We start from the raw sequence: 15,736 nt of genomic DNA, 5'->3' as shown, positions 1-15,736 counted from the left end.
AAGCGTCCGTTTCGCAAACTTCCTATCGTCCCTTTCCACTCTGTCCACCTACTTCCCTTCCACCTCGCTGGCGATGGGTCGCGGACCCAATCCAGTCTTCATGTAGATTGCGTCGATGGTCTCCATTTGAGCAATAGAGTCATCCGAAGTGATCCAGTGTTTGGGCTTTCGACCGCGCACGGCATCGACGAAAGCCTCCAACTGGTATCTGCACAGGAATGTAGTCAGCGCGGGGGGACTGGAGCAACTGCCGAGTATACTGCACTTACCTGTACGTGCTCCAGTAGGGCTCTCCAATTTCCTTCCACTTTGGACCATAGTTGTAATGCTTCTGATAAGTGACATGTCCTGTGACCTTGTCGGTGATAGCAATGTAGTGGTAGATGTGGGGCATCATGAAGTTGTAATAGTAGATGGTAGCCTTTTCACATTCGATCTGGATGGAAGGGAGTTCCCAGGCCTTGGGAATCACGTACGCTGTGTCCCAGTGTTTGTCGGTCACGTATCACCCCTGAAGACTGACAGATCACTCACCAAGGTTCGGCTGGTCGAGATCGACGTAGATCTTCGAGTTGACGGTCTTGCCTCCGTCCAAGTCGAACCTGAGATCCGCCCAGCTTGCACTGTCGACTCGTTTGTCCTTGGAATATGGTCGTGAATGAGCATCGACCACGGTCGGTTTGACACCGCTACCAAGGAGAGTTTCCTTGTCACCGCCGACAAAGTATCGGGTCGCATGGAGAGCATAGGTCTCGTCCATCAACGCTGCTGGAGTCAGCGAGGCTACAAGTTACTGCAATTGCAAAGAATGGACTCACCTCCGCCTCTAATGTGACCAAGATGGTGCAGTCAAGCGGTCAGACCTCGGCGTTTGCAGATGTAGGCTTTAAGATAATAACTCACCCTAATGCCCATTGCCATCTGATATCACTTCCCGGAATGGTGTTCTTTGGCGTCACCATCCTCGCATAGGTACTCTGGATATCTCCAAACTTCCCGCTCGCCACCAGACTCTTCACGACATGACTCGCGGGGTGGAATTGCCAGTGAAATGCCTCGCAGACGAGCTTGCCGGACTGTTCGGCGGATTGGAAGACGCTTCGTGCCTCGAGACCATTGGCTGTGAAAGGTTTTTCGAGGAGAACGTGTTTCCCAGCGCGAAGGGACTTGATAGCCCATTCACCGTGAAGACCGTTGGGTGTGCTGATGTCTACATATAAACGGATGTCTAGGGTTTAATTGCACTTGCTTTCACTGGGTCATTCCCAAACTCACAGACAGCCTCCACGTCGGGATCCGCCAAAAGCTCTTCGTAGCTCCCATAAGCCTTATCGATCTTATACTTCTTGGCCGCGCTCTTCGCATCGTCAATGTTCCTACTTGCAATGGCAACGATCTTCGCTCCAGTGTGACTTTCAACAGGATGAATGATCGATGCTGCGTTGATCATGGCGGATCCACCAATGATACCGATTCGAACGGCGTCAGAGTCCTTGGTCAACGTTTTCACATCAGGTCTGGAGTAAAGGTATTGCTGGAGAAAGGTGGTTGCTTGAAGTACCATAGCCATGTTGAGCAAGTATATGTTTGTGATAGATGAGAACCGAGTGAGATCGTAGCAGGTGTGGATCTGACACTACCTGCAGCCGCTGCTTTCTTATAGATGCATTGCGGATCTGCGGTTCTTCATTGTACTCTTTCATGACGTCAAGGAGGCGGATACGAACACCCCCTCCACCAGTGATTCCAGGAGAACGGCACCGGTCTAGTGAGGAAGAACGCTGCGAAGCGGCAGTGGCTCAGTGATGTCACGGGTCCTCGTCAGTCGGGTCCACTTATCAGCATGTGTGTAGTTTATGCATGTGATGCCATGTATGCGTGTTTCTATGCAAGTATACGTATTATTTGTACAACAATAATCGTTGACATTCAAGGATAGAATTACAATCTGGGCCGCCCGGCCATCCTCCTCCGTCTCACTCTGCAGCCTGTCGCTTACTCACAGCCTTGTTTATCTTATCCAGCAGATCAGGAAGTTTATACGGTTTAATAACGACTACGCACATGTTAGCTCAGGTCATGGTCGAGCCGACTCACCATCATCCATCCCGGCGGCTATGGCTTGGTCTATCTGCCCTTGTCGAGCATTGCCCGTCAATGCAATTACTAATTGTTCATCTAGTGCTCCTTCGAGTTCTAATCTTCTAATCTGTCTGATTGCTGTCAGGCCGTCCATGACTAAAGAAGCGGGTCTTAGCGTGTGCATTGTTCCGGTCAATCCAAGCCGCTTACCTGGCATCTCCAAGTCCATGAGAACAGCATCGTATTTTCGAGCATTGTCTAGTGTTGAGCCTTGCCCAATACGATGCCGCTTGTTGATTTTATCCAGTGCAATCAGACCATTATCCGCCACTGTTCGTGGTCAGCCAAGTGTGCGACCAGAATGAGATTCGATACACACCGTCACAAGTATGGCCTCCCTTAACGATCTGACGCTTCAAAACAGTTTGATTGATGATATTATCTTCTACCACCAGTAAATGAAGTTTGGTCGGTATAACCGGCCGGGCAGATGCAAGACCGACCGCCGCCACACTGTTTTCGATCGCGCCAAACGGCGTCGCTTTGGCCACTGTGCTTGTCTGGATGAAGAAGCGGAACACTGATCGTCAGATCGAAATACGTGCTTTGTTCACTCACCACTTCCCACTCCCAGTTGACTCCTCATCTCTATCCGACCTCCCAGTAGTTCAGATATTCCTGCAGAGAACGGTCAGCGGGTCATCAATATTCTCGCCAAGAAAGACCCACTCTTGCAGATGAACAAGCCCAGACCGGAACCTCCATACTTGGTATGTATCATCTTGTTTCCCTCTACAACAGTTAGCATGAAACGGCTTGCCTTGCAACTCACGCGAAAACCTCCGGAAGAGTGCAGCTTGCTCGTCGGGCCCAAGACCTGGGCCAGTGTCTGTGACAGATATGTATAGCCAAACAGGTATTTCTGGGTTTGTGGAGAAATTTACTGTTTCATCGTCGTTCGGCGCCTCACACGTGTCGTCGGCGGGTGGACGGGAGGAAACGTCGTAACGGACCTTGATGCGGCGAGTAAGGCTCGATGCAGTGAACCGGATCGCGTTGGAAAGCAGATTGGTCACAACTTGACCGAGGCGGACGTGGTCAGTCATTAGGGTGACCTGGCCCGTTCGTTGAACATTCGGTCCAAAGTCAAGGACAAGCTCAATTTTCTTCATCTTTGCTTCAGACGCAAACACGGAGATGATCTAACAGTCAGCGATGTCACATACGCATGGACTCACTTTTCTCGCTTCCATCTTCAGATCCATTTCGACGGCATGAATGGACAACATGTCCAGCTGTATGCGAGCAAGCGACAGCACATCATTGGCGATACGCTCCTGGACGAGACCACACTGGTAGATGCCTGTATCGTCGACGTTGTCAGCGTGCGTGCGCGTGAAGCGTGGACCACGACTTACTTTCTAACGCCTCAATGTCTTCTTCAAGCTCTTCAAGCAGCTTCGCCGTCGGTTTAAGGCCATTGGGTCCAGCCAAGCGAAATTGTTTGCCAAGTTCTACGAGATTCTCTTTCGCCAAAGACGAACATTGCAGAATAGCAGACACAGGCGTTCGGATCTCATGTGATGTCAGGTCGACCAGGAGTTCTTGCTGGTGTTTTGACTCTTCCGCTTCGATCCTTCGACGTTCAGCCTCGAGCAGCTTTTCTTCTTGGTGAGTGATGTCGGAGATACATCCGATAACACCAGACATTCCACGATCGACAAGATCCAGTCGGATGAATGTCCCCGATACAGTTCTGCCGTTGAGCCATTTCCACACCAGCTGGGTTTCTCGTTGATCACCATTCACAATTTCGTCCCACTGGTCGATCAATCGATGGTACGTTTCCGTGTCAACAAAGTCTCGCCACGCGTTGAGGTCGTCGCGCGTGGATACCCCGGCAGATTCCCTCCATGCCGCGTTCGCATACGTGAGCGACCCGGTGGCGTCTGCACGCAAGATGCCTGATGGACAGTATTCTGATAGAACAGCCATCTCCCGTTGACGTTGAGCATACAGACTTTCGAGGTGGGCTCGTTTCTTGCCCATCTGCATGTGTAGATGCACTCGAGCTAGTAGCTCTTTCGGCTTGAACGGTTTGATCATAAAGTCTTCCGCACCAGCAAGAAGCGCTTGGACTCGCAGCTCGTCGTTCGTAGCGGCAGACAGTAAAACCATGGGCACGACACACGTGCGGGAATCGCGCCGTATGGCTTCGAGTAATTCTTGTCCGTTCATCTTGGGCATCATCAGATCTGACAATATCAAGTGCGGGGTATTTGCTCTAGCCTTCGCCAGAGCTTCCAGACCGTTTGACGCCTCGATGACTTTGCAGTGAGGCGCAAAGATCTGCTTGACGTAATGCCGCAAATCGTTGTTGTCATCAACTAGAAGCAGCACGTCATCGCGTTCGAACAGGAAACTATCTGCTCGTTGGTAGCCCTCGATACTGGAGTCGGAAGTTGCCGAGCTGACTGGTTCGCTTCCACTATCGTTACCAATCCAGTGCATCGCTTCTTCAACGACCTCTTTGCTGTAACTGCCGAGTGCGGTCCGTGCGAATCCATCTTCGAGTGTTTGACGCTCTAAGAGCGGTATTTGCGCTGTGAATATTGAGCCATGAGGTCCACCAGTCTCTTCGGCTGTTTGACTCTGAATCAAAAGGTCACCTCCATGCAGTCGAATGATCTCCTTTGCAAGGGCTAAACCGATACCTGTGCCTTCTGTGCCACGCGACAATGCGGAAGTCGCTCGATGGAAACGATCGGTGACGGAGGCGAGCTCTTCTGAAGGGATACCGAATCCAGAATCGATGATAGCGATCTCGGCATGTGTGTTGTATGATAATTTGACGACAATTCGACCAGCCTCAGTGTACTTGAGCGCGTTACTGAGGAGGTTGGTTATGACGGTTTCAAGCAAGGTTGGATCGACAAAGACCATACCATCGTGTTCCTCAATCTCCACATCATATCGTATTCGCCTCCGTTCGACCGCCGGACGGAACAAAGCAGCGAGATCAGAGACGAATAAGCCGAGATCGATAGGAACAAATCGTCCTGTGAGCTTGCCGGCTTCGATACGCGAGAAGTCGAGGAGCGCTGTGACTAGGCGTTGTACCCGTGACAAATTACGCTGAGCGAGCGATAGCGCTTGGCGTTGGCTTTTAGACAATGTCGTTCGGAGTACATCATCGAGAGGACCCGCTACCAAGGTCAAAGGGGAACGAAGATCGTGCGCCGCACCCTGAAACCAAGCAGTCTTTGCACGCTCCATGCGATCCTTCTCCGTCTGACGGGTGTGTTCCGCTTCGTACGCTCGAACGGATACAATCGACGAGGTGAGGTGAGCTCTCATGACATGGATCCACTCCTCGTAGGGACTGTCGAGTAAACTGAGGAGATTGAGACCCATGATGAGGACCGCACGAGGAGTATCGATCGAGGTCTCGCTGCAGATGGGAATCACTATGGCTGATTCTGGCAAAGAGTCCCACTGTCGAAGTGGGAAGCCTTTGACTAGATCGGTGCAATCGTCAATCACGACGCACTGTCGCGTTGCCAATGCCTTTGCTATAGGCCAACTAGTTTTGTCATAACTGTATATCACACGACTGCCTCCGGATGACAGTCCGGATGTAGCTGGCGACGAGCGGTGATCAAGATGACCGGGTAGAGCAAAGCGTGATCGTTCGGACGAGATATTGATGTGTAGCTGAGAGGGTGCTGATGAATGATCAAGAGGCACACCGGTTGTCGATTGGAGGGTAAGATCGAATTTGCCTTCTGACACATCGTCGACGTTGTAGCACATCAGGAATGGGACATCGGTTGCATTTCGATCCACAACCTCTGCGATGCCGTCGTAATACTCGTGAGTGTTACGTGCCGTGAGGAGTTGTTCTGACAAGTCTCGCATAGTCTCTTGACGTCGTCGGGCCAGAACGGACGGGGTCGTCTCCCGCGTAGGATTGTAGAGACCGAGTGGTTTCCGATCGGAGTCGAAGAGGGGGACGAAGCTCCAGGTGTGGTACTTTTCGATGTAGTGCCCACGAGGCCCTCTCCGGTATAACAGCAAATCGTCCTCGCGGAAGCAAGGTTCTCCCACAGACAAACACCGGTCGATCAGAGACGCGACGCCATCCCACACCGGGCCCCATGCCTCTGGGGATTTGGCAGAACGACCGAACATGCGTGGGTGATCGACGATGGCGGAATAGTGTTGGTTGCTGTAGGTCAGCGAGGGGATGTTGTGAAGCCACTCACTATATCATCTGAAAGTCCGTTCCCAACCAAAGCGAATCCTGTGTCGGTGAGGCCATGATCACATTGATCATCATTTCTATTACGGGAGACCACCCAAGCCGAGGTCCCATGGCGGTTGCTGACCAATCCGTATGTTCCAACAGATACTTGCAATCCATGTTCGTGGGTAAAGGTAACGGAGAAAGGGTTAGATCGGGAATAGACGATTTTCGTAGAGCTTGAGAGGGAGCAGGCACCGAGGATAAAGAGTGAGGTGTAGGTAGGGTGTGATTGTGGTTGTGTTCGAGGATTCCGGCTTCAGTCGCGAAGTGGACATGAGGTTTGAGTTGGACCGATGTGACGATGCGCAAGTCTTGTGAGGGGTTGGAAGGGGGATTGAGAGGGAATGTCGTCCTGATAAGGTGTAAAGGGCTGCCAAGTGATTCTAAAGAGAACACATCTCCGCTGTCCTCCAGCTCCTCCTGCCCAATCCATTCTCGAAACGTGTTCAGTCCCACAACGTCGTTGAGCGTTTCCTCTCCCATCCACTTTTCGTTGCTCCACACGATATCATATCGTCTTTTCGATCTTTCCTCCTGCGCGTCGTTCAACCATTGCTCTCCGACACCAAAGACTGCCGCGGGAAACGGGTAGGACTAGGAAAGGTGCGTCAGCTCGCTGGAGAGAGAAGTAGACCATTACTCACCTCGAGATAGTCCGTGGGCAAGGTGGCGAGAAGGTCCTCCTTATCAAAGGTCATGTCGAAAACGCGTTTGAGGTATAGTGATTAATTGGTATAATGGTCCATCAAGTTTCGGGGCGCGCGTCATGCACAAGGACTTGCTGCTTGGTGGTTCAGTCCAGCCTGACTGATCATCGACAATGGAAGGTGTCAACCAATCTCATGCAATGATTGAAATGAAATACCATCAAAAAGAAGTTCGAGCATGATTATTGTCAACACGGTCCGGATTTTGGAATCATGTTAATTAGGAATCTGTTGATCGCCGTTGGAACGGGAACGCAAGAGGGGTTGACGGTGAAATCCACATGGCTTAGGGGGTTATGGGTCCAGACTCAGACTATTGACGCTGCCCTGGGATGGCGCCTAAGTTGTGCTCTCTCACATACGTCGTACAAGCGAGACAGATGATCTGCGGAGTGGTGTGGTGTTACGTTATGGTGAATTAATTCCCTACACCCAGCGGAAGGAAGTGGATAGTCACCATGTTTGGGAACCCTTCTGCTGGAATCTGTCATAGCACATTTAACATCGTCTCGTGCACATCGAACGAACCACGTTAACCGGGCTTTCTGTTTTCATTCTACAATCATTTGCATCCTATTCAACCATACTTTTCTACGTGCTTTCTACAACGGACCATTGATTTCAATTTTGAGATGGACGGAAACGGGAGGAGGGGATGACCACGACTACGAGGATAACTGATCATGAAGTATTCGCTGACGCATCGGCAGATTCACACAGTCGAGCGTATCGAAAACATTCCAGGCGAAGACCGTTGTAGAGGACAACCTAAAGCAGCCAGTTCCAGAAACGACCCATCGCAGTAGTAGGCGGGTTGTGGTCGACGTCGACTTCTGGACCGGGGATCTGGACAGGTGTTGTCAGTCAGAACGGCGGAAGCTTATACAAAGTGCAGTTACTCACGTTGGATACAAGGTCGATCTCATGAGCCTTGGGGAACGGTTTACGACCCGTGAAGAGCCAGTGGCCAAGGAACAACCCAAAGAAGATGGGCTGTGAGGCGACGTAATAAAATGTCAGCAAGTCGCGTTTATCGGGAACGAAGACTCAAACTTACAATGTTCAACTATAGACGTCAATTGCGCAGAAGGAAAGACTCGTTAGCTAGTTGTTCTCACGGGAGACCACTGATAGTCGCGCAACGTACGTATGACTGCTCAAGGACATCTGTCAGCACGCTAGTCTTTTGCTTGACCTGCTCACAAAGTCGCACTCACAATGATAAAGTTGGATACATCCCATTGACCTTTGATGAACACGTAGAAGCCATTGAAGATGACGATGATAACACACCACGCGATCGCCCAGTAGGCATAGAACGGCTGCCATTTCAGGTATAGATACTGTGACGCAGAACGGTCGCGTCCCTGCGCTTCCATCGCTGCCTTCCATCGAAGGAACGCACTGAGATAGCACATGCATGTGAGCTCGTCATTCGAAGGTCAACGTTGCTCTGGATATACTCACATGCAGATACCACCCCAGGCGAAGAACGCGGCGATACTGGTCAAATTGGTGAGCCAGTTGAGGACGGTGTTTCCGCCGCTTGACAAAGACATGAAAGATAGCGCGGTGAACAAGGAACTGAATACGATGGCGAGGACAGGAAGACCACGAGTGGTCGTTCGAGCAAAGATCCTAGGAGCTTGACCTCTCAATGCCATCCCGTAGAGCTGATTTAACAATACCCATAGTGTCAGTCATCTTCACAAGGACATCTTGACCGGGCATTGAGCAGGCCTCACCATTCGGGAACTCGAGTATACACCAGTGTTGGCGGCACTCCAAGCAGAGGTCAACACCGCTGCATTGATGACACTAGGAAGAACCTTGATACCTGCTCGAGTGAAAGCAATGACGAATGGGGATTGAGCCTGTTCTCGCGACGTCAGCTTCGTATATTGTGTATCAGCTATTGACCACTTACAGCTGTTCCAGTCGACTGCAACAAGCTGAATACGACATTCTTGTTAGAAGTCGCCTGTTGTAACGCTGCCGAGACATTCCACTCACTCAGGATCGTTGTATGGGACGAGCATTCCGGCGATCAACACGCCAAGCACGTAGAAGATGAGAATTCTCCAGAACAACTTGTTGACGGCCTTCTTGGCGTTCAATCTGGGGTTGTCGAGCTCCCCCGCGCTGATGGCAAGCATCTCTACGCCCGAGAAGCTAATGCCGATCGTCAGTCGAAAAATGAAAACAAAATGTCAACGAAAATAGATTACTTACGAGTATGTGGCCTGCACGAGGGTGTAGAACCAGCCTAGGAATTTCCCAGTGGAGCCTTGTACAAAGTAAGGTGCGAAGCTACGATCAAGAACGGTGAGCCGCATTCCTTCGATGGCGGAATGGGCTCGAAGTGCAACTTACGCTCCCGGATCCCTCCAGTATCGCTATGAACGCGGAGTGCAGTATTAGCAAAGCGGCTTCCATACCATTGAAGAAGGTGTCACTAACGAATCCCATTCGCTCATGGTTGGGTCCACCACCAAGATCGCTTCAGAAAGGTCAGCTGTCAGCTTATACATCATGCTGCTCAGACGGAAGGTCTACCCACACCACGAGACCACCGATGATCAGACCAACGATCAAGAAGATCTTAATCATGGAGAAGAAGAACTCGGATTCCTGGCGAGCGAAAATCAGCCACAATGTTTTGCAATGCAAGGTTCTCGCTTTTGAAGCTAGCACATACTCCAAACCATCGCACACCGAACCTGTCAGAGTGACGTCTACTTTAGCTCGACTCATCACTAGTAGACAGTCAGCGTCCCACGCACAGGTTGATAGCACAACTGAGAATCGATAACATGACGAGGAAACCGGCGGTCTTGGCTGTGGTCAATTCTGTCCAGAAACCAATGACGATGACGGCCGAGATTATTTCAGCTGGCAAATTGATAACGGTCGAGTACCATTGCACGTAGCCTACGATATTGGTCAAATTAGTCTCTACCGTCCTTGTTATTGTCGGACAAATAGCACCCACCGAGAGCGAAACCAGCGGATGGATGAACATATCTCTCGACCATATGGATATAACCACCGGAAATGGGGGCGTAACACTGTCGCATGCCCCCATGGCTGATCAGATTTCCGCTTTACCCGCCGTTGGAACACTCACGATCATCTCTCCCAAAGAGTAGATCATGCACCAGATCACTGTACCGATTGTCATGTAGGAAAGGAGTGCACCGGCTGATTGTGGCGGAACGAGGAAGAGCAACAGGTCACTATCAGTCAAATAATATCCAGCCAACTGTTGTGTTGTCGGGAACCACTCACCAGGTCCGGCATGAACGAGGGACTTCCCCATACCCAAGAAGAGACCGGTACCAATAGCACCGGCCATTGCCACTGTTGCACAACAACACTTGTTAGCTTGGACTGAGTGGTACCTCACGATGGATCTGACTCACTCATCTGGGCATGTCGTTGACGAAGTTGGCGTTGCACACCATCTTTGAGTTTTGTATGAACGTCGATTGCGGTATCGCTGAGATATTCGAGGTCAGCTCTAATTGTCTGTAGCTGCCCGGGGCGTGAGTGTACTACTGACCTCTCGTCAGTATAGACGCCATTGACCTCTGGTGCCGCACGAACGTCGACATCGTAGGCGTGTTGCTTCTCCAAATCTTTGGTGTCGTCCATATCGCTTGTCAAGTAGTATCTCTATGTGGTTGTGTGGTCAGCTCGAGAACGGAGGCCTAGGGCGATGAGGCTGTTTATATATGGCGTGCCAAGCAGTCAGTCAGCTGTAGTGCCATACTCAGGCCGAAACCCAAGCTCATATCGGCGGAAGCCGGGCTTCGAGATAAGAACACATTACCTCACCGATATCCTGTTTCAGCCACGCTCTCACAGATGCGTCTAAAAATAAGTCTGGGCAAAGAGGACGGGACCCACTTCCAAACCTTCTTCTCGACCTGACCCTAACACTACATGCATAGATGTTGCCACTACTGCTGCTTCCTTTCCCACGAGAAGCCAGTGGACCCATGGCAAAGGTTGGCATTGCCGTCCGGCGTTCTTCCCGTTGCTGTGACGTGTTCATCAAGTCCGCAGCGTAAATGACACTAAACGTGCCTTGATTTTCAGGGTTATCGATTGTTGAATAACAGAAGAGATAAGAACATGAGCGAGTGAGGTGAGGCAGGGGGAAGCTTCCGTGGGCGATCAGCCAGAAGGGCGAAAGCTCGCATACTTCGCTAAGATAAATTGCACTATCAAAAGACGGCCTTTAGCATGGTTTCACTGAGCCACTGGTATTGGAGGTCCGATGAACGGTACTAGACGTCGATATGGTAGTTCCTCGAATGTGAAGCCGCAGTGGGTTCCATGTGGTGGTAGTTCATTTTGAATTCCGGTTCGAACAGTCTTTATTGCTGCAAAACGAACGGTATCCCAAGACAGACAGACCCCCTTGAATCAAGTGGGACAACTTTACGACAAATAATTTTCCGGTGCAAGACAAATCTCTCCGTCGGGACACTGACTGTCCGTCCCCTCGTCCTTATCTGTTCTCGTTGGGACCACATGGTCATGTATGTACCTTCAGACGACGCCATTTGTTCGTAAGAGATAACAACACGCGATAGTCATCACTTTGTCGTTTATTCCACTTCGAGCAGCCGGCCATCTCCGTCGAGGCTCAGCGACCCCGCGCATCCGGAGTCGGGTTCATCCCCGCCCTCAAATACTTCAGCCAATGTTGTTCTGCCCGTTCCAAATAAGCACATACAGCTACCCATCCCTCAATGACGAGTCTTCGCTCACGATGGCCCGAATGGATGTCGAAACGAACGATTCATACAATGCCAAAATACAAATGCCTTCTACCTCTAATCCGTATGCTAAACCCAACCTTTCACGCAGTCACCTTGGACATATATACGACCAGATCGCACACTACAAACAGGTGCATCGATACGTCAGCGTAGAGTTCACATTAGACCAGGAAAGACAATTCGAGTCCACTCACTTCTCGAAGCAAAGGCCACCTCATTATCGTACCAAGCTACAATCTTTGCCGTCCTGTCATTCAACATGACCGAAGCGTCCACATCGATCGTAGAGCTTTGTTCTGTCGACAGATAATCTGACGAAACGAGCTTTTCGTCGCTGACACCCAACACACCCTTCAAAGCAGGTAACTCGGGTGACAAGGCCCCGTCTCCAGAACCATTGGCGAGGGCGAGTCGTTCTGCTTTCGATTGGAGTTTGGGTGCTCGTTCGGCTGCTTCTCGGAAAGGTGCCATCAGATCTTCTTTCGAAGCGGCGGGCGTAGAGAGGGTGACGGTGAGATCGACGAGGGAGACGTTGGTGACGGGGACTCGAATGGAGATACCTAATACGCAGTCAGAGATGATAATGTCAGCGACAAAACTGGACAGACTGGAAAAGGGGATAACTCAGACTTACCGTGGAACTTGCCAGCTAGTTCTGGAAGAACTTTGACAACGGCTTGAGCAGCACCTGTAGTGGCTGGGATAATGTTGCCCATGGCAGACCGACCTGTCCCAGCCAGAGTCTAAGTCAGCGCCAACATTGCTGCTCAGGATGAGGCCTACTCACCCGATCTAATGTCCTTTGTACTGAAACCATCGAGAACCTTTTGACTTGATGTGCTCGCATGGACGGTTGTCATCATACCGGTCTCGATGCCGAAGGCTCTGTTCAGCACAAGAGCGATAGGAGCAAGGCAGTTGGTCTGCACCGAGCACGATGAAACAGGATCAGCGAACGTTCATCGAGGGGAGTTTCTAGTCTATCATCTCAACTCACGGTACAACTCGCGTTACTAAGGATATCCTCTGCTCCCGTGTAGGTGGTATGGTTGACACCGAAAACAACGTTGGGCACGTCTTTACTCGGAGCGGAGATCAAAACTTTTTTAGCTTTTCCAAAGACTATATGTTGACCCGCTTTCTCTCTCGTTGTCAATTTCCCTGTTGATTCCATAATATATTCCGCACCAGCCTGAGACCAATCGATTTTCTTCGGATCACGTTCGGTGAATAGGTGAATCAATCGACCTTGATACAATAATGCCATAGGATTGGGGTTATTGGTCGTTGGTTTTAACATGTCAGGATGGTCAGAGGGAGCGACGGTCACTTCCCATCCTTCTTTGCAAGATCCGTGAGTCGAGTCGTGTCGGATGGCCGTGAGAAGATGTTCCATAGACAAGGCGGTGTGGTTGACAGCGACGATGCGGAGATCAGTACGGCTCAAACATCGACGAAAGACAGCACGACCTGGGGTGACAGAACAAGCACTTGTTAGCAAGCTGTCCTACTCTAGACTGAGCAGGCTGATAGAATTATTGTAGGCGTAGCACTCACCGATACGGCCAAAGCCGTTCACTCCGACGAGAGGTACATCGCTGGATGATCCGTTGAGTGTGAGTGTCACTGAGGAACGTCAGCTTGGCATGTGGGTGACTGGCAACTCAGATCGACGTACTGTTTTCTATCTTTAGGGAGAGGTAAGAGTAAGTTAAGTGAAGTGGTGGCAGTGAGTCAATCTCGGTGTTTTGATGGTATTACTTTTATCTGGTTGGGACATTACGTTCTTAAGATTGTGATGGTGTATATGTATATATATACATTGCACAACCCCCATCGACGCCATCAATCTCAACCCCACATTCATCGACTAGCCATCCGAATCACCGCGAAAGCTGGGGTCCTCGCTCCTTGTCCACGTATCGATCCGACCAAAGCCGCAGATCAAGACCTGATTGATAGCTTTACACATTCGATATGGGGCACCTTCTACGGATGCGGGTGACAGTCCCGATGGGTTCCAAGAGAATATCATCTTCCATGCCGTTCCGGATATCTTTACGAGAGGCATCAGGTGGATGTGTGGGGTAGGAGTGCCATGTGCGGGGTAAAGGGTTCAGTGATTTTTGGAATTCCGATCAAAGCCGACCTTTTACGCTGTTACTTGCATCAACTGCAACGCGACTCGCTGTGTTGTATGAGTTTATTCGCTGCTGGGGAACTGCATACGTCGGAGCAGATCGTCTGGCTGGGTCAGATAGTGGTTTCGGAATGCAGTGGTCTTACGATATGGCTGCTGCACGCCGCTGGGGATAGAAGGTACAAACATTAGGTTGGCTCGGTTCCGAAAGTGACAACCACCGTATCCTAAACACTGCCGCACCTGATCGGACCTGTCTCGGGTGTGGATGGTCCCCGATCACACAGAGTAGTGTCTCCGAAAGAGTGGTACACGATGCACACCACTCGAGGGAATGTGCCACCCCTACTCGCAGGGAATGTTCGTCCTTTCTACAAGATTGATCAATACCGGTCTTATGCATAGCATTGTCTGTCAGCTCCATCACTGTCCTTATCCCCATCATCAGAATGCTCTAAGGTGGTACCTCAGTATGCCTAAGAGGGGTGATGAAATATGCCATCGACCTATGAGTGGACACATGGATCTCCCTCCCTTTGGGCTCCTTCCACCTCCACTTCGTCGTTCTGCGGCCCGGTGTGCAGCACCAAGCAATGGATCTCTCCGAGATAAAGCATTCTATCCACTTGTCAACCTCGACACCCTCCCACCCGTCTGACCAATCCACCTTTCCTCTCACATCCACCAACCACTCACTGTACTGCATAGCAAACCAATCACTCAACCACCCACCCACGTACAGTCACGCAAACACGTCCCCTTCCCATGTTCAAAATGACCTCTAGCGTCAGCGCAGCTGCTCGAAAGAGTCCTCTTTTCTATGCGTTTTGTCCCGATTATCCGAATGTCCTAACCAAGAGATTGGAGGTTAGACCGAAGCACTTTGAGAGGGTAGAGGCGGATAAGAAGGCGGGGATCTTTGGTGGGTTGTGGTTTTCATGCTATCTTTCTGCTTGGATGGGTTGGCCGGGGCGTGGTACACACGAGCATATTGTGGTTCATGATGTGACACCTTGCGACGCTGTTGTCCCTCTATCATCGGAGGATCGTGGTGGTCGAGTGACAAATGGCCAGCTTCATCGTCGTATACCGGCGATGCAGTGCAACGAGACACATATCCGAAAAGGTCGTCTCTACGCAGTCACTGACTCTGCCCCATCATTAGAATTCGGTCGAGGCATGCTCCCCCCTCCTTCCTCTCCACTCCATACCCACCCTTCCCTCCCAAGTGGCACACAAGCAATGGAAGGTTCTATCATGTTCTTCCGTTTGCCCACGCTGGAAGATGTGTGGAAGAGAGTGAAAGAGGACGTTTATTGGTCTGAAGGGATTTGGGATAAGGAGAAGACGGTAGTGGGTCAGTTTATCAAAGGTCCAGAGGAAGAGTGAGTGAACGGGCGGGCAACGTAAGCTTTAGCGCTGGATGGAGGGAGGAGATGTGACCGACCGAGTGATGTCGAGAAAGTAAGTTTGGATGGATGAATTGGAGGGAGGGATAGCAGCGGGACGGACGTGGAGAGGTATGGAAGTAGTGGGCCAGTCGGATGGACGACAGCGGGCAAATGGTGATTCACTGGATGGACGGATAGGGTTCGATGAATCGTTGTTTGGCCTTTCATTGTTGGCAATAGGATGTAGAGCAAAGAATGGCATCAACAGCAAGATACATGCATCTCAAACACAACGGGAAAGCTTGCACCGCGCCAACATT

At 50.8% G+C, this 15,736-nt stretch overlaps 5 protein-coding genes across 5 annotated transcripts; 1 reads left to right on the top strand and 4 right to left on the bottom strand.

The window, feature by feature from the left end:
• Positions 1-48: 48 nt before the first annotated feature.
• CI109_103317 (uncharacterized protein) lies at positions 49-1,570 on the bottom strand (the record flags this gene model as incomplete). Its single annotated transcript, XM_032008303.1, has 6 exons — positions 49-208; positions 270-477; positions 535-765; positions 819-826; positions 904-1,210; positions 1,276-1,570. The coding sequence occupies 6 exons, from the start codon at positions 1,568-1,570 to the stop codon at positions 49-51; spliced, it is 1,209 nt and encodes a 402-aa protein (XP_031857405.1).
• Positions 1,571-2,077: 507 nt separating this feature from the next.
• On the bottom strand, positions 2,078-6,273 carry CI109_103316 (uncharacterized protein; the record flags this gene model as incomplete). The annotated part of the gene is made up of 6 exons (XM_065967275.1): positions 2,078-2,238; positions 2,293-2,412; positions 2,701-2,760; positions 2,915-3,254; positions 3,321-3,445; positions 3,501-6,273. The coding sequence occupies 6 exons, from the start codon at positions 6,271-6,273 to the stop codon at positions 2,078-2,080; spliced, it is 3,579 nt and encodes a 1,192-aa protein (XP_065823347.1).
• A 73-nt stretch (positions 6,274-6,346) lies between these two features.
• CI109_103315 (uncharacterized protein) lies at positions 6,347-7,086 on the bottom strand (the record flags this gene model as incomplete). The annotated part of the gene is made up of 2 exons (XM_065967274.1): positions 6,347-6,982; positions 7,033-7,086. 2 exons carry the CDS (start codon positions 7,084-7,086, stop codon positions 6,347-6,349), a joined length of 690 nt encoding a protein of 229 aa, XP_065823346.1.
• A 777-nt stretch (positions 7,087-7,863) lies between these two features.
• CI109_103314 (glyceraldehyde-3-phosphate dehydrogenase, type I) lies at positions 7,864-14,470 on the bottom strand (the record flags this gene model as incomplete). The annotated part of the gene is made up of 26 exons (XM_065967273.1): positions 7,864-7,941; positions 7,999-8,088; positions 8,313-8,499; positions 8,563-8,768; positions 8,841-8,969; positions 9,023-9,047; positions 9,109-9,267; positions 9,328-9,405; positions 9,469-9,491; positions 9,556-9,595; positions 9,656-9,726; positions 9,794-9,815; positions 9,879-10,026; positions 10,088-10,163; positions 10,223-10,296; positions 10,384-10,455; positions 10,518-10,594; positions 10,658-10,770; positions 11,978-12,006; positions 12,080-12,445; positions 12,520-12,612; positions 12,673-12,808; positions 12,883-13,355; positions 13,443-13,511; positions 14,115-14,278; positions 14,349-14,470. 26 exons carry the CDS (start codon positions 14,468-14,470, stop codon positions 7,864-7,866), a joined length of 3,120 nt encoding a protein of 1,039 aa, XP_065823345.1.
• A 329-nt stretch (positions 14,471-14,799) lies between these two features.
• CI109_103313 (uncharacterized protein) lies at positions 14,800-15,414 on the top strand (the record flags this gene model as incomplete). The annotated part of the gene is made up of 2 exons (XM_032008306.1): positions 14,800-14,947; positions 15,191-15,414. 2 exons carry the CDS (start codon positions 14,800-14,802, stop codon positions 15,412-15,414), a joined length of 372 nt encoding a protein of 123 aa, XP_031857408.1.
• Positions 15,415-15,736: the final 322 nt, after the last annotated feature.

The sequence above is a fragment of the Kwoniella shandongensis genome, chromosome 5, assembly GCF_008629635.2.
Source record: "Kwoniella shandongensis chromosome 5, complete sequence".
Lineage (NCBI taxonomy): Eukaryota > Fungi > Basidiomycota > Tremellomycetes > Tremellales > Cryptococcaceae > Kwoniella > Kwoniella shandongensis.
Note: the sequence above shows the minus strand (reverse complement) of the source record. Positions and strands in the feature narration are given on the sequence as shown.